The following is a 24,126-nucleotide window of genomic DNA, read 5'->3' as shown; positions in this document are numbered from 1 at the left end:
CAGTGGCTACAGCAAGTAAAAGGAGGGAGCTCCAGCAGGGAAGGGGGGACTTTTGCAGCTCAGGGAATACTTCTCAAATAAATTCCCCAAGGTTGGGCCAGATCACAAGGAGCAAGGAAGTAGAAACCCTCTGGGCTTTTCAAACACTGACAAGAACACAGCTTGAGAGCGGAAGGATCTTTTTTTTTTTTTTTTTTTTTTTTTTTTTTTTTCCTTTTGAGGACACTGCAAAGGTTAAACTTGGCATAAACTGTCTTCATTCTCTGCCCTACCCATCATAATAATGGGATTGCTAGAGCTTGTTCATGTCGGATAATAACACTGTTTAACGTGGCCACTTCTGAGGACCCAAATATAACACTCAGTCCCGAAATACATATAGGACCCAGCTGGCTATGCCAAGACCTTGGACATGGCATTTAAAGTTGCAGGTGGCTGCAGCAGCTACTTGAGAAGACTGAAATGCACCCTGACTCTGCCCGGGGCTAGCTTGCCATAACTGAGTTCTGCTGCTTGTTTGAGATTTATCTGAGCTGCATCCGAACTCTGTTCTCTTTTAATTTATATTATTCTACCATCTCTTCATTTCTCCTTTCTTGTCTCCCTCCCTAACACCTCCTTCAGTCAGTAGCAGTGTTGAAATATTCCAGCCTCTGTGTTTCTTGAAGCAAGCTTCAGCCTCCTCCAGTTCTCAAACCTTCCATATGTGCTGGTTTAAACTTTCTGTCTGAGTGAAGACAAGGGGAGGGAACCATATGAAAGACTTGCATTTACTCCATCTTCAGAATAAAAGTAAATCAGAGATGAGTCTGAGCCTGGAGTTTCGAGTCTGATCCTTTCCTCCTTCCTAGACTCTTGACTTGGTCATTATGGGGTGGATCTAAGTCTGGATTTTTTTTTTAATTTTTATTTTCTTTCCTAAATTTGACTTTTATCCAGTTAAGGATTTTGGTCCCAGTCCAACAATAATCATTACCCTGAGCCCAAACCTGATTCTTCCATGTGTCTGGGTTGGTTATTCTTTTTTAGAGGTGATAAACTAACACATCGTATGTGTTATCTATCTTTTGCAATAAATGCCAAGCTGTCAGAATGAAAATGTCACATAAATCATACATAAAGTATTTACATTAAAAAAGATTGACTCATACAAATTTAAACCTTTCTGATGGTGCTATCCTTCGCAGCAGGTTGGCCAGGTATTGCCGACGTGAAAGCAATGTTTCTGTCTCCGGAGTTGAAATAAAACACAGTGCATCAAAACGGAGTCATCAAACCAAAACAAAATATATTTAACATGGTGCAACAGTCAATGCCATAAGAAATCACCATAGAAGTATGCAGTTATATATACTCTACACATACCGATATGACTTTACAAATCTCGTATTACACATAGATACACACAGAACTGACTCGGGAGGAAGCATTTGTTGCCAGCCCCTTGGTTCCTTACCTACTTGCCATAGGGAGTTACAACGCTTTTTTTTTCACAGTTACTGTATTGCGATTGTATTGCGTTCCCCTGCAAGTCATGGTTGATGCCCATCTCTGCCATCCACGCGATGAAATGGTACAGAGCTTGCTCAGTGCATGGCTTGTCCCTTGTGGGACAGAGGTTTGGCAGCCTGAGGGGTCCCTGATGGGTCCTGGGCATGGCCAGGAGCGCCTGGGTCAGTCCCTGGCTCTTGGGAGGACTCAGTTGGCTCTGCCAGGACTGGTCACCTCCTGGCTGTGACCCTGCTGGGCTGATCTAACAGCTTACTGAAGGCTCTGCACCTGCTCATGGGGAAGCTGTGCAGGAAGAGCCTCTGAACTAGCAGTGGGTGGGTTGTGGTGGGTTAGCACCACCTTTACCTTTCCCTCCCTGGCCCCTCTCCCCTTTGCCAGCCCTTGCAGCTCTGAGCAAGTGGTAGGAATGAAATAACCACAAACCTGACCTACAGTCCTAAAAATAGTGGCACTAACAGGGCACTGATCTACATTACGGCTCTCAACGACTGCTAACACTGGTGGAGCTGAATGAGGTTAACTACAGCTGGAAATGCAGCAGCATCTCTGCCACAGACCAGGCAGGGCAAGGTTAGCAAAGGGCATGCTTTTTGCTTTATTCATGTGTCTCACTAATCTGTGGTGAAAGTCTTTAGCACTTCTCAGGGACATATCTTGTGGCTGTGTCAGTGGTCAGTGAAATTTGTGCTGCAAATACCTAATTTGGGGGCAATGGAAGCCAATTATAGGCTGAAAGATACCTGGCAAAACCCCAGAAAGACCCAGTGAAAAAATTGGAAAGCAGAAATGAGAAAAACGAAACAGGAAGATAAGGGTAGAGAGAGAAAAGAAAGTGACTGGTGAAAATAAATTTTTGAAAAGCTTTGCTTGGGGTTTGCTGCAGGTAACTCAGAGCCTGCAGATCTGAATTCTCCTCCTGACTTGACATTGACTGGCCGCAGGCGTTTCAGTGCCTCGCTTGGCCTTGCTGTCTCTGAGTTTCTTACCTTGCAGGGCATCCAAGAGGGCAAATGCACTGCAAAACACGGGCTTTATGAATCCTCCCGTGGAAACAGCTGTCAAAGACTGTGATTGGAAAGTAAAAGAAAGAGTGGGATGGGAGAAGAGGCAGAGACCCATGGAACAAAGAAATAGTGAGGAGTAAAAGAGCGAAAGGAAGAGGGGATAAATGAACAGGGAGACCAATGGGAGAGGAAAATAAGCTTTGGAAATGAGGTTGGCCACGTGTCAGGGTGACCATATCCTCATGCAATGGCAGGTTTTGAACTGAAATCCGCAGCTCGTCCTGCAGACTGACGTTTGCAGGCTTGTGGCATCTCTGCAACCACAGCAGTTAATCTGTCCCAGGGCAGAGGAGCCGAGAAACCACAGGGGCCCATCACAGAGACGTTTCCAGACAGGAGGAGCGTCTGACGTAGAAGGGCCGTCCATCGTGCCCCTCTGGCCTGTGAACGATCAAGACGGGGAAGAAGCGGGCATCGTGGTAGGTTGGGGGGTTTTCGTTGACAGCCAGCTGGCTGGAGTAGGAGCAGCACTGCTCGTCGTGGCAGCCCCGGTCAGCGATGCTGCTGCTGCGGCTCCTCCAGAGGCCTGTCCTGTGGGAGCCGTGGACGCGGCAGAGGGAGAAGCGGCTGGTGTTGAGGGACAGGCGGGAGTTGCCGCTGCAGCTGTGGAAAGCGTGGCGCGAGAAGATGGAGGAGGTGCTGGAGGTGCGGTTGCAGCGCTCGCAGCCATGGGCCGCCTCGCTGTACCGACACATGGTGTAGCTGTTGTAGGCCGGGGAGTCGGCCAGGTCCATCAGCATGGCCTCCGAGTAGCTGGGGATCAGCTGCCGGTTGGTGCAGATGTGCCACTCCAGCTCCGTGCTGTCCTGCGTGGCGTCTCGGGGCATGCGGTACCTGTAGAGGGGCTCCTCCACCGCAGTGGGTGCCGTGTACTCCAGGCCCAGCAGCTTCTCCACGTGGTAGTGAACGTATGCAGTCCGATACTCTATGAGTACCCTGAGTGGCCACGAGATCATCAGGATGGCAGCCACCCAGAAAGCGTAGTGGGACACATACCATGGGAGGTGATCCGGGTCCCCGTAGGCCATCATAAGCTCTTTAAAGTCCACGTTTTTGAGCTGCATGCCTTCCCTCACCTCCATGTAGTCATCCAGACCCTCAATCTCTGTGAAGAAGTGAGCTCTCTGGGTCAGGTAAGAGTTCTCAGACTCAATGTTGGCAAAGCTGAAGCATTTGGTGAACCTCAGCTTGGTGGCTGTGTAGCTCTCCAGACCCAGGAGCTCCTTGGAGATGTCCTTGTACCCACAGTGAGAGTAATCAAACTCAGCTTCAGCCACATGGGTGTTGACCCTCTCGTGATAGACTTGCGTGGTGGTGTAGGCATCGCCGTTGCGGTACCGGGTCACCTGCCGGGTTCGCCGCACAAAGTGGTAGCTGATGGCCTTCCACCAGATGCACGGAGTGGCTTGCTGCATGCGGTTGATGCATTCGTAGACACTGTCCACATCTGCCTTGTACTGCAGCTCTCTCTTGACGTGGCAGTGCCAGCACTCCACCAGGTAAACCACATAGAGCATGGAGAGGAAGGCCAGTGGGATGTAGACATAGCCGTCTGAACAGGGGCTGTCATGGTAGATCATGGACTTGCCCTTGAAGGAGCTATCGAAGCTGAGCTTGGTGACCCGGGCCAGCTGACACCAGGCCACCGCTCCCAGGCAGCCATACATGAGGATGGAGAGGAGGAGGCATTTCCAGTGGGACTCTCTGCACATGCAGGCACTCAGGGACTGCTTCACGGGGCGTTGCTTCGAATCACACCACCGGGGACGGGGGGAGAAAGACAAAGAGAGGAACCTGTCAGTCACACTGCTTTACATAGCACACACATGGTGCCTTTTGCTTTCCAGACTGTGTCTGGGTTCACTCTCAACTGCCTGAGGACTGCGACACCACCCTACTTCACAGAAACAGGAATATAAACTGCTTTTCCAGAAACACCGGGGCCTCCGTGGGGGCAAGACAGGCCCCCATGTCCTTCTCACTGCAAGGAGCCAGCACCCGCCCTCATCTACACACCCTCCTCTGAGGCCAAGAAAGCTTCACAGCTGATAACCGGTTGAAAGCACAGGGCTGTGGGCTTGCCCCTGTGATTTGGGGGTCTCCTGCACCACACTGCCGGGGGGGCAGGGAGAAGTGTCCTTGGTGGAGCCACAGCCCCCTGGGTCGCACAGCACAGGGGACCAGCGCCTGGCGGAGCCGGAGCTGCTGCCTGAGTCAGAGCTGACTCAGCCCCAGCCCTGAAACCTACCGAGTGATCGACACCATTCTCTTGGAGGCGAGCCATCAGGAAAATTACCAGATTCAAGCACATTTATTTGAAAAAAAAAATGTCAGAATTACAGCACAGTGCAGGATAGCTGCAGGCTGGTTAGAAGATGAGCTCCTACCTAAAACACCTGAGTGGTTTAAGTGTTAGAGCTAAGGGTGTATGAGTGAACATCTAAAATGCAGCAGCACATCCCTGTCTTTCAAGTCACAAAAGTCAGGCTGGAAGTGGAGGGGGAGTTTGCATTCTTGTGCTCCCGCTGTGCTTGCTGAGGCGATGTGATTGCAGTCCTTACCCCAGCGATGTTGCAGCGAATCAGCTGCATTGTCATGCTATGTTGGGCTATAATAAAAAAGACCAAATCCAGCCAAGCAGCTAGCAGAAACAGAGTTGTCTTTCTGCAAAGAGCAGCAGCAGCAGCATGGGTTACACTCCTGGCTGGCAGCTGCTGGTCCGAAGAAAGTACATGACATGTGGAGGGCTGAATGCATCTCTCTCGTCACCACCATCCTTCACTTCCCCCTAACTCTGAGAAAACGACAGTGAGAAAGCAGTTACACGCTGATATTCGTGCATCATCATGCCCTCTGCTGAGCCTGATTTTATGCAAAAATAGAAGCATGCTGCTACTCCTTCTCTCAAGGGGCCACCGTGCATCAAACTACTGCATAGACACCAGCAGATGCTAGGTTTGAGAAATGTCTTCTCTTTTTCTCCAGAGATAAAGTTCTCACCCAATATAGCTTGCTCAGACCCAGAGCAGTTAGGATTCAGTAAGTAAGCTTGAACCAGCGAAGAGTTTAAGAACCAGCATCTTATGACTCAGGAAATAATAGCGCGGCACCACTAGAAAGAATTGACTGTTTTCTCAATGAGATGGAAGCATTGGCACCTAACCTTGCAGGGCTATCAGATCAGGTTTAATACTATTTAATACTGCCTTTTTTTTTTTTTTTTTTTTTTTTTTTTTTCTTTCCTGTGAGAGAGCCACTTCTAAGTAACTGTAGAGGTTTTTATGATTCGCTTTGAGCACTGCCAAATAGACTACACAGGGTTAGGTCTTTGATTTTGTAGCATCTAATCTGATGCTGTGTAAGTGCAGAGTAATTTTATTTATTTTAGGGAGCTACACCATTCATCTTCAGCAACTAAGGGCAGAATTTGGCCCACGATTCTTCCTGATGCATCCAGAAGAAACCTACAAAGAATTTCTATTCTGATCCCAAGCCTTCTGTATATATTTGTGACAGAAGGAAGAATAATTATTTTGGACTGTGTTCTCTTTACTAAGGCCATTGACTGAAACAGTGGCCAGAATGGGTGCAGAGGAGCTAAACAGGGCATGGTACATAACACCTTTTCTGCAGGTAGGGCAGAGAAAAGACGTTAGTATGAGAAAGAATAAGGCTGTTTTTTTTCCTAGCCTTTGGCAGGAAGCCTTGTGGAAAGCAAGGAAGTGGTTTCAGGCAGACCCAAATCAGCTGAATACTGTCTATGGGAGTTTGGGGGATGAATTCCTGAGTCTACATGCAGTCATTAAGAGTTTCATCTCTTGAAACTCTTGTCAAATACCCACTGCTCTGTCCCAGTGCCATTACTGCTCTGCCATAGCCTTCTCCCCAGCTGCATGCTGGCTGTCCTGGCTCTTGGGGACTCTGCCAGGAATCTCTGTCTTTTGTTCTTTCTCTTGACTTTACATGGAACTAGAGTTTTTGAGTGCTGTCATAATGCAAAAATATGGACTACAATGAAGAACTGCAAACCTCCAGCCTTTTTTCCCCTGAAGGTTTACTGAGGTGAAGAAAACTCTGCGAGTGAAACTCTCTACTCCAATCTCTGGGATGGAGCAGAAGGAGACAGTGGGGCAGGGTTCTGTCATGGGAATTGAAGTCTGCACTCAGCAAGTTGTTTCCATAGGTACATCTCACACGAACAGCATCTGGTTAATACTCTGCAGAAACGCTGAGGACCCAGCTAAGGATGTCTAGCAGCCAGTTGTAATGTAAGGTGTGTGCTTCAGTACTCCAGGAACCCCAATCCTTTCCAGAACCCACTGAAAGCACTCTCAGCCTGGCCATGCAAGGGCTGTCCCATGTCAGTTAAGGCACTCTTCGCCAAAGGCACTGCAATCCCCACCTTTCATTTATCTCCATTCCCTTTGCCTAATAAACTTCTCTGCTCTCTGAAGCTCTATATTCCAACTTGCAGCCCACAGGTTGGCTCCTACCCAAGGACTGATTCAACCAGCCCTGCTGGTTAGGGTTATCAGTGGCCATAATGGAGCCTGAGAGCTGGCAAATGCCTCTTAACATGCCTAGCCCCATGAAATGCCACCCCAGCTTTGGGGAAAGGGGTGGCTGCAACCTCACCAGTCCCAAAGCAGCACAGGCCTGAGCTGGAAGCAGATCCAAGGCTTGCAGGTCCAGGTCTCTGGATGTGTCCTGTGGAGATACCTCAAAATTGGCCTTCAGACCCCTGCACTGAGAGGGCTGGGTCTGCCCGAGCTGGGGTACCTACACTGTTTTCACTGCAGCTTGTAAGAAATGCAGCTTTTCTCCTTCCTGCATTAGTGAGGACATGCAGCCATAATGCCCACTGGCAGATCTCTTGGATGCACATACACCTATCAGTCCAGCTCCACAGGGCCTTTGTGCTCAAAACCCATTGGGAAAACCATGATTCTTTTCTTCTGACCCACCGCCTCATACCCTCCTTTGCTGCCAACCAGACCTGACTCTTTGCAGTCCTCAGGTATAAAAGGATCTTTCCTGCAGGGTCTGCCCCTTCGGCTGTCCCTCTCATTTCACGTCCTACCTATGTTCATCTGGCCTGTATCTCCTTATTTCTCCTTATAATATTAGAAACACTCTTAGTGTGTTTGTAAGAAAGACAGGAAATATAATAAATAGTTACAACAAAAGCATCAGACATTCAAAAGTCAAATAAGGAAATATATCTTTCCATCTATCTTTGCATAACAAATTCATTAACATGTTAAACCAGTGGCTCCCAGACTTTATTAATTAACATACCACCTTCTTGCAAGCATGGTGTTTGTGGTACTACATGGAATCTTCTCCTTGCCATGTGCAATGTTTCAGATCAAAATGGGGTAAGCTTGTGTTTTGGGATGACTACAATAAATGCTTAAGAAAACTAATAATTTCCATGATAACTTGGGCCAGTCAGCAACTGAGGGCTGCATTCTCTGGGGAATGCTGTGGCTTCTGTGTCGTTTTGATGTGGAGCAAAACCATAACCCATGGAAAATGTTAACAGAGAAATGTAATTGAAGAAAGTGAGTTCAGCGAGCCCTTCAGAAAGCCAAGGCCAAGTAGCAACTGTCCCAAAACAGGGGAAAGCTCAGTCACCAGGCACCTTCCCTGCAAACTAGGGCCCACAGATTTGGGTCACTAACCCAAAACAAGAGGTAGCCCTGCCCCAAGCTGCCCTTCCCCACTCTACCTTTACATTGGGGCTTTTTGGCTCATTCTTTCCAAAAAAAGTTCAGGCAGAGAGATGTATCTGCATCCCACACAAAATGGAGAGGCGGGTCCGTGTTCTCCCATGGTCTGTTTGTTGTCTGGTGGCGTGGAGTCTTCCAAGACACTAAATGATAGATGTTATTTAATTTGTTGCCACAGTTGCTGGAAAATAGTCTGGAAAGCCCTAGCTGCTGAAGGAAAACTGGAAATTCAACTGACACCTACAGCAGACAGGAGTTTCCAGGCTAGCAGCATTTCGATTATTTCTCCTTCAAGAAATTTTGTGCAGAACTTAGTTTGCAAATGATAAAGCACCCAGGCAGTGGCTGAAAGGGCAATTGCCTTCAAAGACACCCTCGGATGGCGGATGCTGGAGATCAAACGCTGGTATGCAGGGACCGGCACACCCACCCTGCTCCTGCCCCAGCTCTGCAGCAGCCAGCTCGGCTTCTGGCTGCAGCAACAATAATTAAAATCATTTAAAAGTAGTTCGTGCTGTAACAGCGTGCAAATTTGGGCTGTTAATCCTGCCTAGTGTAAAGGGCTGGGGAGAGAGGAGAGGGGGAGCGTGTGGCCCAGCACTTGGCAGCTGGAGAAGAGTGTGGCCAGGGGCTGGAGGGGCGGGTGACCAGGATTTTGGCTCTCTCACCCATCTCTGGACTGTTTGTGAGACCAGCATGAAGATGCAGGCAGCTGGGTTGTAACTGGTAACCATCCTACGTGAGCTTGCAAGCAACAGCACCGAGGTGGCCAAGAAGGCAAAAAATTACACACACAGCCCAACACACACACAGACACACACCGAGCCCTGATTTCTCCTTAAAAGGTACATTTGAACTTTAAGACTTATGCTAGAGAACAAAATATTTCTGGATGATTTGTGTCCCTGGGTCCCTTCCTTGTGACAGGTGCATAACCAGGAATGAGTTTCCTGGGGTGCAGGTCATGGAGGGCTGGATGCCCCTGCTCCCACAAGCAAGCATCTCCCCATTAGCATGCGGAGGAAGGGATGCACAAAGAAGCCCAGACTGATTCCACCAGCACAGGATTTTGGGTGCCTACCTTGAACCTCAGGTGCCTCAGTTTTATCAGTGAAGGCTCACTGCCTTTGCTGACCTCTGGACACCAGCTTATCTGATGGCCAGATTCACTCACTGACCACATGGCTGTCCTAGGTGATGGCTGGGATGGTTACAATACAGTAAAGAGCCACTAAAGAACTAAAGTTCGTTAGTCCTCACAGGTAGTCATAGGGATTTCTCCTATCAACTTTGCAAGACTATTCTGGGTCAGAAAAGTTCAGCTCCTCTTATGATCGAAGCTACCTTTACACCTTAAGACCAGGAGACACCATACCTTCTCTCTTTAGCTCTTATACCTCACGGGCAGTGCAATTTCACTCTACAGTCCTATGTACATTCCAGTAACTGGTGGCTGGTGAAAGCTCATCTTCCATAAAGACATATTGCATTAATTTATAGACAAAAGCAAATGAAGGGCCTGCAATCCCTTCTGCAATTTGTTCTGATGTTGAAATTTCACTGCCATTGTAATTTTGTCTCACTTTAGTCCCCACTGATGGCAGTGGGGATGCCCATTCTCCATGTGATGAAAGACTTCTTTCATACTGCTTCCTTCTCTCTCTGAAGGTGCTTCTCCATGCTAATTTTGACACCTCTAAGCCTTCTTTTGACATATGAAATGGGTCAAGGTCTCAATGTCCTTCACTGCACAGCTTTTATTCCTGCCCTTTGGTACTCCACTCTCTCTCTGGCACCTTGAAATCCTTCTTAATGTGTACCCTGCAAGTGGATACAGGACTTCAGCATTCATTTCACTGAATTCATACCAAAACATAAAAGGACCTCCCATTCCCACACATTTTCCCTTTTTAATATCACCAAAAATTGCATTAGTAGATTTTGGACCAGCACCACCCTGCGTGTGTAAATTCAAACACTGACTGCTCCTAGGTATTTTTTGAGTCATGGTTTTGAAGATAGCTAAAGATTTGGCTGCACTCTCCACCCTGAAATGAGTAACTTCAGATTTGGCTTTGGATTGAATAACCAAATTATTAAATGAAGCAGATCCCTCTGTAGGACAGTGCTCATCTCATCATAACAGAACAGCCTGGTAATGTTTGTGCCAACTGTAAATGTTACCAGCAGTGATTTTATGCTTAAATCCAATGGCTAGTGTCAAATCTAGTCATTATTCCTCCAGAACTCTGCCAATCTAATGGCTAAATACCCCATTTACATATACAAGTCTTCATAAAGCCAAGTGTCAGTCATTAGAACAAGGCTGTGGGTGTTGTGTGCACACCGAGGTGCTCCTCACACTTCCAGTGCTGACTGCCGGGGGTAATCCCGCAAGCAGCTCTAGATGCAATGCTAAGACAAACCCTCCAGAGCTTCGGTGGAGCATGTCATTACCTAGCTTGCTGTTGTCACATGCTATTAATCAGTAGTTGCATTTTACTCCAAAAGCAGGTGTATGGCAGTGTGGGCTTGAAGCATTACTTCTTTTTCTGTGCTGCTTATGGCATGCAAATGGTTATGGTGACAATTATAAACCTCTTGTTTTGTCCACTTCCAATCTGGGCTGCTAGAATAAATTTGAACTGAAGGCTACCAAGCTGACCCTGATGGACGTGGAGAAATGGCCTGTGAAGTTCAAAGGAAGCTGTTTACACTGCTTTGGAGTTAGTCCTTAAAAAAACACCCTGTATATTATTTTGCCATATGTTTACTATTTCTCTGTAGCTCTGTAACAATAAAATGGCTTTTTCCTCTTCTGCCAGACTCAGTACTTCAGTCTCTTTGAAAACTCCATCATGAGCTGGATAGGCAGAAAATATGCTGCAACAGCAGGAATTTATTCTAGTGTTTGTTTTGTGGACAGTTTGGGGTCCAACTTTGACTGCCTGTGTCTGGTTTGCAGTCAGATATCTGGGTTCCCCAATTTCAAAAGCATTTAAATTCTCCTTCGGGGAAATCATGCCAAAAGCGTTTCCTGTCCCTTGAAACCTTATGTGTGAACGTGTTTGCCCTTGGTGGCTGACCTCAAGAGCTGCAATTTTGCTGAAGCAAAATGCTATCATGTCTGAAATGAAAGAATGAGAGAAAACAGAGGGTGGTGAAGACGTGGCCTGAATGGAAATAGAGAAATGAGAAGGAAACACAGGAGGAGGGAGGCGAAGATGTGGAAGAGAGAACAGGGTGGCTTAGACATGCTCTAAATGCAAATGTCACTGGGGCAGGGGCTGTGGTGGGTGAGGATGGGGACCTGCCAGCCTGGGCTGGGCTGGGAGGGAGTCGGACCCTGGGAGCAGAGGCATGAGGCAGCACCCGGCGTCTTGGTGCATTCCTGCTCTCCTCCAGCACCGTGGGGTGACCTGAGCACCATCTTCAACAGCAAAGTGACCCCACAGCTCGGGGCTGCTCATGTGAGTAGAGTCAATCTTGTCTTTTGTTTTTGTTTTAGTTTTGCAAGCGTAGTCTTCCTGTCCACAGGGGAAAAAGAGAAACACTGACATAGGACTGCAAGAAGAGAAATAGATGTAGAGGAGAAAGAACTGAAAATGGGGGATAAATTAATGCCAGCCACAATTTCATTTGCCTCTGTGGATTTATACTTGTGACAAATACATCCCAATGAGATAGATGAAAGGGGAAGAACAATCAATAACCACAAGTCACACACTTTGGCAGGTGGCGACCTGCCTGGATGAAAGCAGATCTTTGTCTCTGACTATGAGGCTTCTTCCATCCTGATCAGGAGAGGGCAGTGGAAAATGTTTCACCTCCTGATGGACGTGGCAGGATGTAATGCAGAGAGGACCAGCAAGTCCTTGCCAGGTGAGCTTTCAATTGTGCTGTTGACCGTAACTGAGGTGAGCTCTGATGCCAGGACCAGCCTCCGGTTTGCTGAGAAAGGCCTTGCATGTGTCCAGTGAGACAGGGACGATTCAATGAGGGCAAGGAAATCTCTACCCCACTTCCCCAATTAGCCACCACTGACCTGGGTGCAGATGTCAGCCTCCAAGTCCTGAGGAGATCCTGGTGAAAGGATCAAGGAGAGCGGGGTGACCAGGGAGAAGACAATGACAGGAGAAGAGTCAGAGTACAACCTCTTCTTGCCTCTCAGGGCCAAGTGAACTCCTAGGTGAGATGCTCATTAGTACAGAAAGAAAGGAGCCTGCAGGGCTGTGCTAAACCAGATGTTGGTGTACGACTGTTAGAAGTACTCCTCCACCATGTGACCCAATCTGGGCACCACATGGGGCATCGATAATAAGGCCTGGTGAGGGAAAAGGGAGATATTACAACAGTCATCTCATAAATTCCCTCCTGGGGAGCCTGAAATAAAATCCCTCCTCCTATCCATCTTGAACTACAAGAAGCCCATTACCCCCAGCTCACGCTGAGCCAATAGAAAGTGCTCTCAGCATGGCTGCCAGCACGGAGGGAAAGGGAAATATCAGGAATAGAAGGCAACGGAAAAAGCCATTTAGCATCAAAGAGAGTTTCCCTTCGGTCCTTGAACACGCCGTATGGTTCTGCTCGAACATTTCGAACGCACCATTTGCTCCTCTGCCATGGAGCTCCTGCCGGAGTGAAAACCTCACGCAGGCAGGGGCTGTGACGCCAGCACCGAGCAGAGAAGCTCTGTGACTTGGTTTAACAGGAGCAACCTGCGCGCATGCCACATGTTGGTTGTGTCACCAATGCGGAGGCGTTCGCTTCAGCAGCTGTACTCCTGCGGTGAATGGGGATGGCTGGGCTTCTGGTTGGTCAAAGCCCCGCAGAGATTTAATCTCCTCCTTCCCTCACCGGAGGGCAGAAAGGTGCACAAAACGGAGGCACTCAATTCTCTCCCCGGCAGAGGCTATCACAGGACAAGACAAACCACAGAAAGGCACACATCTTGCTGATCCACCTGAATATCAGCAACAGGACCCCCCTGAGGTACTGTAGAAAGGCAGCCTGCTACTTCACACCATTCACCTTCATGAATTCAAGCATTAAAAAGTCACTGTCTGAAGAAGAGGAAAGCAGAGGTCAGGACAGAAGGAGCTTCCAGTCCTCTAAAACATCAGATCCAGAGGTAGCTTTTGCAGGATACTTTTAAGTTCTTCAAGCATAAACAAAGGAAATCCTGAAAAAGAAAGGCATTTGGATCCCAGCCAGTATCCATGCAGCACATTGCATCGGGATGAGAAAGCTGCCCACTAAAATGTAAGGGGAGGAAGGTGAGGGGCATGAAGCATTCGGCCCCAGCCAGCTCACAAGCTGCTGCAAGGAGAGCCACACAGGTACATTTTTGGCGCAAAGGAATCCTAGCAACAAAGCAGTCACCATTTGCAAACAGAAGTCAGGGTTGTTTCAGTGACAGCTTCCTACAAGCTCGCGAAATACTACACTAACAAAATTATCCCTTTCCCCCCCAAATTACTGACATTGCTGCCACTGGCTTTTGACTCAGCAGTGCCACAAAGTCATATTCCCTACGCCTCCCCCTTGGATATCGACCATTCCTGGCAGGCACAGAAAGCCTGGCTCCACCAGGCAGCCTCTGGTGAGACGGGGACAGCGGGAAGGGGAGAGATCCACGTGGTTGACATCTTCCAGCTGGATCCAACAGGAAGCCAGGCGTACCGTCTTGCTAGCTCCTCACAGGCTGTCGGCAGCCTTGTTGTCTAACGCCCCGGTTTAGACAGCCTTTGCAAATGAGAAAAATAGTTTGTTATTATTAATGCCATTTAATCTTCGCTTACTCTACAGGAACACCCTGAGATTTGAATGGGGGATAGAAGCTGGTTACCTAAGTGGTAACCAGAAAAACCAGAACAAAGTGGCTCAGTGAGTTGGTGTCTCAGTCTCCATCCTCCTTACTTCCCATGTGGGACCTCCCATGGGCCAGCCGTGTCTCAGCAGAAGACCTCCCGGCACCACGGCGTTGGGCTCAGGCTGCGGCTGTGCCTGGTCCCTTGTGCTGCTGAGCTGAGCCTCCCCTGCAATAAGATCTACCACTGCTCTGCCAGACTCAGAGAGTGCCTTTCCCCATCCCTGCACCTTTCTGAACACAGCTGGGACCTCGGTGCTGTGAGATTTTATAATGGTGCTCTTGTTAAGACGAGGTAGCATCCCAGCAGCTTATGCTTCCCAGTGAGAAAAGAGGATTCATGATGAATATCACTCCTTTCTCTCTCTTGCTACTCTTTTTTCTTTCAGAGAAACATTCTGTCATAACCTGTGACAGCATGTGAAAATTTCACTGCAGATTCATTTAAAACACCTAATGGTTAAGAGAGCTCCTGGGAGCCAGGACACCTGGGGTTTATTTCCTGACCTGACCATGGCGTGGCTTCATCACACCTTTCTGCACCTCCTGAAGGTATTGAAAAAACAGCATTTGTAAAGTGGTTTTACATGAGCATCGCAGCAGCACTCTCCTGGAGGATGTGTAAGCTGTCCCACCCTGCTGCTCCATGTTCCTGCTGCTGAGAGCCACGGGCTTTGCCTCTTGCCTTGGCTGCAGAAGGACGGGCCCCTGCTGAGACCCATGGCTGCTCCAGCTCCATGGCACACCTCAGACCTGCAGGCAGACTGCCACTCACACCTTTTCACCACATGCCCTCGTTGCCTCCTTCCTCCACCAGGTGCTTGCACTTCTGGCTGGTCTCCTCACCTCCAGGCAGTCCCAAGGGGTTGTTTTCCACTTTTTGGGTCCCCCATGCTGGCTGGACCCTACTGATGGATGCTACCACCCAGCCTCTGTGGTGTTCCATGCAGGAGCTCCATGCTCGGGGGGCTGAGGCTGCTGGGGCAGAGCCAAGGTAGCTGTTCCAGGGCCGGGATGTGCAGGGAAAGAGCAGAAAGCATAAACTGTTAAGCAGTCAGGCCCAGGAACTTCTCTTCCTTAATTTTGTGTCTTGGGATGAGATGTGCTGTGGGCAGGGCGGCCGCAGCTTGTGTAGGGTCCAGCATGGGCAGCATCCCAGGGATTGTAACCCGCCTAGAGACAGCACTGCCCCTTGGGTTTTGGCTAGTTAGCAGCACTGCTACGAGAACCGTGACCTCGGCGAAGTTTCATGGTGCACTAGTTTTAACTTTGTAGTTCTTAAGCTCAGAGGAGACGGATGAATGATTATAGTCTGAAAGCGAACCCTTCAGTGAACTATATTTTTCATGATTAGAACTTAAAAACTAATTAACTACTTAACCACGCTTTTCTGGAAACTGGAGCTCCTGCTATAAGTGAGAAATCAAACAGAGCCTTATCTGCAGTGTCACAACAGTGTCACCGTAACAACTGCAGGGACTTACGGCGCTGATAGCTCGGCAGCAGCTGGGTTTGGTGTTAACTCACTGCTGTGTGTCAGAACACACCGAGAACAAAGCCCCACAAAATATGGACCATTTGGGGACATTTCACTCTTCTAAATCTCTGTTCCTCTAGTGTCCCTGGTCACCAGCAAAGCTGTGAGCTATTTTGTTTCAAGGTGTAGGAAAAAAAGGGGAGGAAGCCCCATACTGTTCCCAGGGAGAAGACACCTTCTACCTCTGCCGTGGCTTCCACTGAGTGAAAAGGAGCCTTGGTGACCACTCTTCCCTCTTGGGGGAGATTATCTTCTGAGGTCTCTGAAGTGAGAAAGGGAGAACAAGGAGCATATTTGGGGCTTCAAAGCAGTGTGCAGACCCCTTGCCTTCCACTGGTACCAGCCGTCCTCATAACCCTCCAGTGATGGAGCTCCACAAGCTCCCCAGTCACCCCAGTCCACTCCCCCGAAACAATTCTCTTGCTGGAAGGAAGCAGGAACACCAGCCAGGAGGAGCAACGCAGTTCAGCCTCAGCCACGGCTGTGATGAAGCGCTCTCTGTTGCAGAGGACGGAGGACCTTGGCCCTGGAAGCCCCCCCAGCTGGAGCCCAGGCTGCTACTCAGAGCTCAGACACATCCATCTGCTGTTTCCTATCTATTTTTTTAAACTCTTGTCAGCTTCTGGTTCAAAGTACAGAGAAGAGAGACAACTTCAGGGCACCAAGAACAGGCACGTGAGCAGAAGATAAAGTGGGGCACAGAAAAGAACAAAAGCAGAGTAAGATGTGATGCCTCAGCATGGATTTTCTTTTGACAGGATCTGCAATGCAAATATTTCCTGGAACTGCAGGATCATGAAAAATAAGCTTTCCTGTTTTTCCATTGCCACTATTGATGGAATTGTTCCTTTGTCTTTATGAGGGAGACGACTTGAATCAAGAAATGAGGTGCTCTCCTTGATTTGTGTTTGCTGAATGACTGGGCAGGAGGGGTGGAAAGGGGCTAGCACTGTTTGACCCACATTCAAGAGGGGCAATACTGTGCACCATACAAATATTACCTCTTTGGTCAATTATACTTGCCTGGGATGGTGACAGCCTTCCACTGGGCCAACCAGTAGCTATTATTCAGGGTGCTACTGGAGTAGGTCTTCTGCAAGAGGTTTGGAAGAGCCGAGAGGAATAAAAGTGCTTCCCTAGGTCCCACATTTCATGCTTGGTACCTTCTGAGCTTCTGCTTAAAAGATGGCAGAGACCAACATTAACCTCCTTCACAGGCCCTCTGCCCGCTCTCCTTTCCAGCCCTGGTTCCTGATTCTGTTTCTGATGAGCAGAGAAGCCTCAGCGAGGACAGTGAGCCTCTGCAGGAGCAGGGGCAGCCACAGAGGCAGTGGGAATCCAACAGCCGCAAGGGGGTCTGCAAGGGAGAAGGCTTCAGCAGAGCAAGGGGGGCTCCTGATGAGGAAGGTGCAGCTACAGCAGGGCTGATAAACCTGTGAGGGCTGCCTGCCTGGTCCCTCCACCACCTCCCATCCACGTGGGTACGACTCTGCTCATAGATGGGCACAATGTAAAGCTACCAAGTCTAAGTTATTTGTGGCCACAAGCAGTGCTTTTGAAACCAACTCCTGATGGGCCTTGCATTGGCAGCAAGAGGCAGATGAGACAGCGTTGAGTGGTCTCCCTCTTCTGCAACATTTCTAAGTACATCATCACGCTGGTGACCATGGGTTTCAGGAATGTTTACCCATGAAGTTTTCCCTCTTTTATTTAGATGGACTAACTGATTGTGCTATGTCATGCCCAATTAGAGTCCTCAGATACGTGAGACAAGACAAAACCAGTCATGGGCAACTGCTGTTTGACTCTGCCAATACAGACAAGACAAATACGTGTTTCAAAATGTCAAGTGGCTGCTGCTTTCAGCTTCCTTCAGTGATTAGTTGGCTTTGGTAGCAAATAAATGATGTTTGTACTCACCAGCTTCACTTTCCTGAAAAAAAAAAATCAGCTAAGTTTTAAAAAAATATTTCAGACCATTTCCTAATTGAGGTGTAAGTTGGCAAAAATGCAGAAAAGTCACTATCAGCTCTTCAGCGTAGGTGTAGGCTGTCACAGTAACAAGCAAGACAAGAAAAGTAGCCAGCCCACAGCCTAACCAGGGCAGGACAGAGCAGTGGGGAGGAAAGTGAAGGAAAATATGTCCAGAGAATAAATTGACAGCAATAACTGCTGATTTTTTTTTTTTTGAAAACCATGTCCCTTCCATTCCCTCACCTCAAAGACCCTCATTCTTTTTCACAAATGTTGATGGGGTGGTAAAATCCTACACCACCACCAAAAGCATGACTGGTATAGATCATCCAGCTCTAGCAATCGATATCTCAACAGAAAAACAACAACAACAACAACAACAGAAACAGCCACCAAACCACAAAACAGCAGAATAGTGGCAGGTAATCCAAGGGCTTGCTCTGACATTCAGCACTGCCAGCAGAAAACCCAGGTGGCCCTGGGAAGGACGGGGCCAGGGCTGCAGCCAGGGACCGAGCAGCCGCTCTCCTTTCCTCCGCAGCTGCATCCTCGCTTGTCCTGTTTTCATGAATAAAATCTCAGACTTGAGGCGCGTTCTCTGCCACTCACTCAGGATTTTATCTCACATTGATTTATTCCCCAATAAAGACAATTTTAAGTCACTGTTAAGATTTAAGTCCATGTATTTGATCCAAGTAAAATCCATAAATGACAAGACTAATATAGAAGACCATGAAATGCCTATTTAATTCAGGGCAATTCAATGCAACTGCAGGTCCCAGCACCAAAAAAACCCAACACTATTTACATGGAGATGAAGGAAGCAAGAGGAAAAGACCAATGATGTAGGACTGCAGGGTTAAGACATCACTGTTACAGGCATTTGAAATATAGACTCAAACGTGCAAATGTTTGTATTGGAACAGAAGAAAAACTGAGAAGAGGATGACTGAAGCAAGATATAATGTGCTTAGCAGAGAGATCAAGTGCTCTCATGTCTAGAAACGGCTTAGATATTTTTATGGTGGACTTAATATATTGGAAAGCCTTCTGTAGCTTGTGGCCATTGACCAAATAAATCAAAAAATCCCTTCCAGCATTAACCATCTATTGATCTTCTGCAGGGCTGTAATTACATTGGGGAGCTCTACCGCTCGAACAGCGGCTGTATCCTGGGCCCAGCCACAGCTCGTAGCGGAGAACTGTATCGCAGGTGTTTAAAAAGCAATTGGACAGGACAAAACCCTAATTTTCACCCACGGAGGATAGTTTTTTCAGCCTCAGCTGAGAAGTCAATTTTCTATTATAGGGACTTTAAAAAGTGTTGCTTGGTTTTAACCCAAGCGTCTGGCAGCTCCACATAAGCTTTGCTGAGATTACGACCATAGGACCATGAGACCGTTGACGAGTAATGTAAACATGAAGAGAAGCTGTAAGCAGACAAATTGCACACAGAAATGTTCCGGGGTTGCCTTCGCTCCTGTTTGCAGTGTTCTCTGCCCGCTTGGAGGCTGCTCCATGCATCCCCAGGAGCATCTATGCTTGCTGGTAACTATTATGAAGAAAGTTCAGCCACTTCCACGACTTGCACACGGATTACGCAATGCAAGTGGCAGACCTGTCAAAACAGTCGGGAGCCAAGGCTACATTACGGCTAGAAGGAAACCTCAGGCATTCCTAACACCGGACCGCTCGCTGTCCCAAATGTACAGGACTGTGAGCATATTGTCATCGGCTGCCACACAGCCCTGCAGCTCTGTCTGGCCGGTGCCTTGTGGCTCAGTGTTTTTTGTGTCACCGCTCAGACACATCAGTCATTCCCTGCCGGTGATCTGCAAGGCCACAGCGAGGGCTTCGCAGCTGATGTGAAGAAGCACATTAAGCTGTTATTTCCTACGGTGTTTTCTACTGCAGATCAGCCAAGGAGAGTGCCTAGGCCCCGAGACAAAATGGGAGGGATGTCCTCAGTCCTGTGGCCCGAGCGTTTGAAACCCTCCAAGCCCCAAACTGCAAACCCAGCCTGCAAGTTATCCCAGCGCCCGAGAGCTGCAACCCCACGACCACCTCCGCCCCCTGGGCAGCAGCAGGCACCCCTGGCCCCCCAGGTGCCGGGCGGGACAAACTTCCCCTGGACAGGCCCCGTTTCTCCCCCTGCATCCTTCCCTCTGCAGCCTCCTCCCGGCTGCGGGGACCCCGCCCGCACCGCCGGCGCCCCGGGCACTGCAGGGCGCGGCGGGCACCGCTTCCCGCACCGCTCCGCACCCCGCACGGCGGCTGCAGGTAGAGCCAGGCTGCGGGGCTGCCTCCCCTCTCTGCGGGCACCCCCCCGGGGCTCCCTCCTTCGCTCCCCCGCCCCCTCCCCTGCCTTTTTTCCCCCGGGACCCCCCTCGGGTGGGTGTCCCCCTCCCCATCCCCGGCCGCTCACCTCCTCCCGCTCGGCGGCGGCCGCCCCCGGGGCGGGGGTGCTGCCCGGCCCGCTCTCAGCAGCCGCCTCGGCATCCCCCTCCGAGGACATCCTTGGCCATCACCGGCGGGCGGCGGGGGCTGCGGACCCCCGAGACGGCGGAGAGCCCCCTCGGGCCGCCCCCCTGCCGGGAACGGGGCCGGGAACGGGGCCGCTGCGAGCCGCCCCCCGCTCCCAGAGCCGCCCCGCCGGGTCCGCCCGGCTCCTTCCAGCATCCCAGGCAGGCGGGCAGCGAGGGAGGGAGGGAGGGAGGCGGCGGAGGGGAGGAGAGAAAGGCGAGGCGGAGGGGGGTGCCCCAGCCTCTCCCGGCCCCCCCAAGGTGGGAGCCTCTGGGGGAGGCTGGGAGCCACGGGGGGGTCCTTCCCTCCCTGCCCTCCCCTCCCTCCCCTTCCCATCCCATCTCATCCCCTCTGGTCCCCTCCCCGCCCCGCCCGGGGGCTCCCCCCGCCTCCCCCTGGGGGCGAGCATCCCTCCTTCCCTCCCCGGGTGCCTCTCCCCGCTTCTCCCCAAGCTCACACCGCGGCCGGGGCAGGAAGGGGGGCGCGGAGCAGCCAGGGCAAACTTCCCCGCTCCTCTCCCCGGCCGCACCGGCACCCAGCCCTGGGGCTGCCCCGGCCCGGCAGGAGGGGGCTGCACGGCCCTGCTGCCCCCCTGTTCCCCTCCCCGAGGAAATGGAAGCGCCCCGCTTCTCCTGTCCCTTCCTCTTTAGGGTTTCACCCACCCCCAGCTCAGGTCTCCCCCCCAGAGCTGCAGCCTGCCGTGACCTCCCCACACCGCCAATATTTCTCCCTCCCGCCCGCATCCTGTGCATCCCGTCATTATCTGCTCTCCTGCTGCCCAGGACTGGTGTGCTGCACCATCTTACCCCGGCATGTTTGCTTCATGTTTCATTACACTCTTTGCCTTGTGAGGCTCATCTCATTTGATCTGTTTCTCTCTCGGTGCCCTACAGCAGTATATATCTTAAATACTCCGTAAAATCTTGCAAACGGGCAAGTGAGCAGACTTGAGGCATCAGCCCTAGCTTTAATATTCGCACCTCAACTCCTGCTCCAACATGCTTGCTGCTTTTCAGGCGTGCTGCTCTGTACAGCTCCACTCCAGCGTAAGGCACTCGGGCTGCGTACCAGGCTGGTTAGGAGGGCTGCAGAGCAGGGAACGGCGCTTGGTGTGTGGATGTACAGGGAGAAAAGCCCCAAAGCTGGGGTTTTCCAGAAGTGTTGCACCTGCTACATCTGGATTTCAGGGCATGGATTGCATTGGGCAAATCTTGGCTGATCCAAGAGGGGGAAACCCACCTAGCTTTGGAGGAGAAGGGCATCCATGAGAGACAACGGACAAGTTCCCTTTGGCTCCTGTGGCTTTGGACCAACAGCAATGCACACACTGCTGCTGCAACTACAGCCGCAGGTGCCTTTTTCTCCCCAGAGCTCATCTCCTCCTGCCAGGAGGGGCATTTGCTTGGCTGCACCCAGTACATATGCACAGAGTAGTCTGGCTTTTGCTCCTGCCAGCCCTGCAGAGGAGCTGCCAGAAGCACTCAGTGGCAGACAGTACAATGCAGGTTCTCTAAACCACATGAAAACGCACATTTAAAATACCTTGTTTCCTTTCTGCAGGTGGCACAACGGGGAAGGATCTCTAGGGGACAGGTTGGGCAGCAGACGGGCAGGGAGCAGATCACATCTGGGACGCAGGAAGGAGCAGTAGAGAATGCATAAGGAGTGCCTGTGCTGTACCCGCCAGGACCTATAGGGGAAGAGAGAAATTTAAAATCCATTTTGCTTGGTCAGCTCGTGCGTGTTTGTCTGGACAGTTTCAGTGACCTTACATACACTGTAAAAACGGTGGTGGTAGCGGTGCCAGGACAGGATGGGGCTGTGGTTAGAGGGGAAATGTGCCCAGCCAGAGAATTGTCCACAGAGAAACCCAAACTGAGCATTACGCTTGTGCCAAATTCTCCTTGTGGGGGCTGTTGAACAGCAGCAGTCAAAGGCATCAGTGGCAACAAAGGGAGGTGGAAAAAATGGGCTTTGGTGTGCTGCGAGGCAGTGGAGAAGATGCCTCCCCATATGGTAAGGCAAAAGGGGAGGGCAGTTTTCTGAAGTCGGGGACCCCGTTTTTACAGACAGCAGGGAGAGAGAGGCTGTGCGTCAGGGAGGTGTCAGCCAGGCCAGCCGAGCAGCCAAGGAGTAAGAGAATCAAATTTAAGAGCTGAGTCACACAAGGACAGAAAACAAAGACCTGGCAGAGCTCAGGTTTGTCTGTCATCCTATACCGAATAGTCACCTCTGTTTAATAAATACATCTAATACCCACTGGGCTTTGGGGCAGCCTGAACAGCTTCATGAAGGTTTTTAATTTATTTTCATTTCCACAGACACTCAGCTTTTGATGTTGAATAACCTGTGAGCTATTTAATCTAAACCAATCCTGACTGGTGCTTGGGTTACAGCTACAAGCAGTGCCAGGGACTGGATAATCAGCCCTTCCACCTTTAAGGGAAGAAGATGTCTCTTGGGGTTAGGTAGCCCCCAGTTGAACTCAAGCTTTTGATCCGAAAGGCACAGGCTTGTACATCTTCCTACCTGACATGCTGTCAGCATCCAGGTGGCACCTGAAAAACATAGGGAAAAGCCTGCAGATGAAGCAGACCTGGAGAAGGGAAAATGAATGTTGCTGCCCCTGAGATTGAAGCTTTGGAAATGTCATATCTCACTCGGTGCCTTTATTTCCACCTCTCTAGCTCCAGATTCAGTGCATCAATCTCTGTTATCAAGGCTGCCTTCACAACCTGAAGAAACAGGGGAAAAAAAAAAAGGAAAAAAAAAGAAAGAAAGAAGCTTGAATTCCAGAAAGTACTGCAAAAATCTGTGCAAAGCTCATTTTTTAATTTCAGAAATGCAGGGGATCAGTGTCACTGGTGTAAGCTGCCTGAAGGGGCTATTTTTGTTCTTTAGAAGCTTTTCCCTCTATTCTAACATAGATTAATTATGAATATTTATATATATAGTACCAAAAATGTCATAAGCAGTTTGCAGGCTGGCTTGCAAAATATGTATACCATATTGTAAAAATTAGCTGTCGTTTCTGGGCTTTGTGCCTGGTCACTCACACTTTCTAAATGGCTAACAGAGAACAGAGACAACACGGGTTGTGGTGCTGCCTCCTCTATTCAGAGCACCAAGAAACTGGTGCAGTCAGAAACTGCAGTCACTGTTGGTTTGAAATCAGCCCCCTGTCACTCAGAGCATGCCTCTTAAAACGCTGCTAATCCTTTCTCTGAGCTCGGCCAGGCCGGTGCACCGATTTAACAGGCAGAATTTTGTTCTGCTCCTTAGTGCGACACAGCATTTGGGCTAAATTTGCAAAGGTCTGAAACCTTTTTAAGGTATACATAGGAGCTTGTTGCCTGTCTTCCAGATGAGACAGCTATCGGGATCCTGAGTGTTTATGGCCATCAAAACTCACAGAGCACTTTAATGGAAGAGAAACATTAAGCCTTCTGTCCAGGGGAGATTCCTAGCAGGGAAACTGCAGTATGACAACTTCAAATTACTTATTTGCTGCTCCAAAAACCAGTGTAAATTAATATATGCTGTTAAGAAACTGCCACATGCTGTCCCAAAAGCTAAAAGTAATGGAAAGAATATTTCCAATACAGATGGTTTGTAAGTTGACTTATGCAAATAGACATATTGGAAGAGAGGAGCTACTGCTAAATATAAAATACGTCATACTGTCCTACGACTTGTGTGAGGTGCCAAAGAACTAGACAGCCTATCCCTAAGGAGCAAGCCCAGTTATTTCAACAGGCTTTTGATCAGCCCTTAATGTGTTAAAACAAACAAACAAAAAACCACAAAACAAAACAACAACAAACAAATCCCAACCACAGCGTTTCTAGTTAATACCAAGCTTTCTTTTTTTAATTACAAATTCAAATTTCTATTGGAGTCACGAGTGGCATTTCC

General features: G+C 49.5%; 1 protein-coding gene across 1 annotated transcript; it reads right to left on the bottom strand.

Annotated features, from left to right (window-relative positions):
* Positions 1-1,268: 1,268 nt before the first annotated feature.
* Positions 1,269-20,419, bottom strand: LOC116490230 (transmembrane protein 151B-like). Its single transcript, XM_032189226.1, has 2 exons — positions 20,114-20,419; positions 1,269-4,321 (listed from the first exon to the last, which is right to left on the bottom strand). Exons 1-2 carry the CDS (start codon positions 20,201-20,203, stop codon positions 2,891-2,893), a joined length of 1,521 nt encoding a protein of 506 aa, XP_032045117.1. The 5' UTR covers positions 20,204-20,419; the 3' UTR covers positions 1,269-2,890.
* Between the last annotated feature and the right edge of the window lie 3,707 nt (positions 20,420-24,126).

The sequence above is a fragment of the Aythya fuligula genome, chromosome 5 (assembly GCF_009819795.1).
Source record: "Aythya fuligula isolate bAytFul2 chromosome 5, bAytFul2.pri, whole genome shotgun sequence".
Classification (NCBI taxonomy): domain Eukaryota; kingdom Metazoa; phylum Chordata; class Aves; order Anseriformes; family Anatidae; genus Aythya; species Aythya fuligula.
The sequence above is the reverse complement of the archived record's forward strand: the minus strand, read 5'-3'. Positions and strand labels throughout refer to the sequence as shown.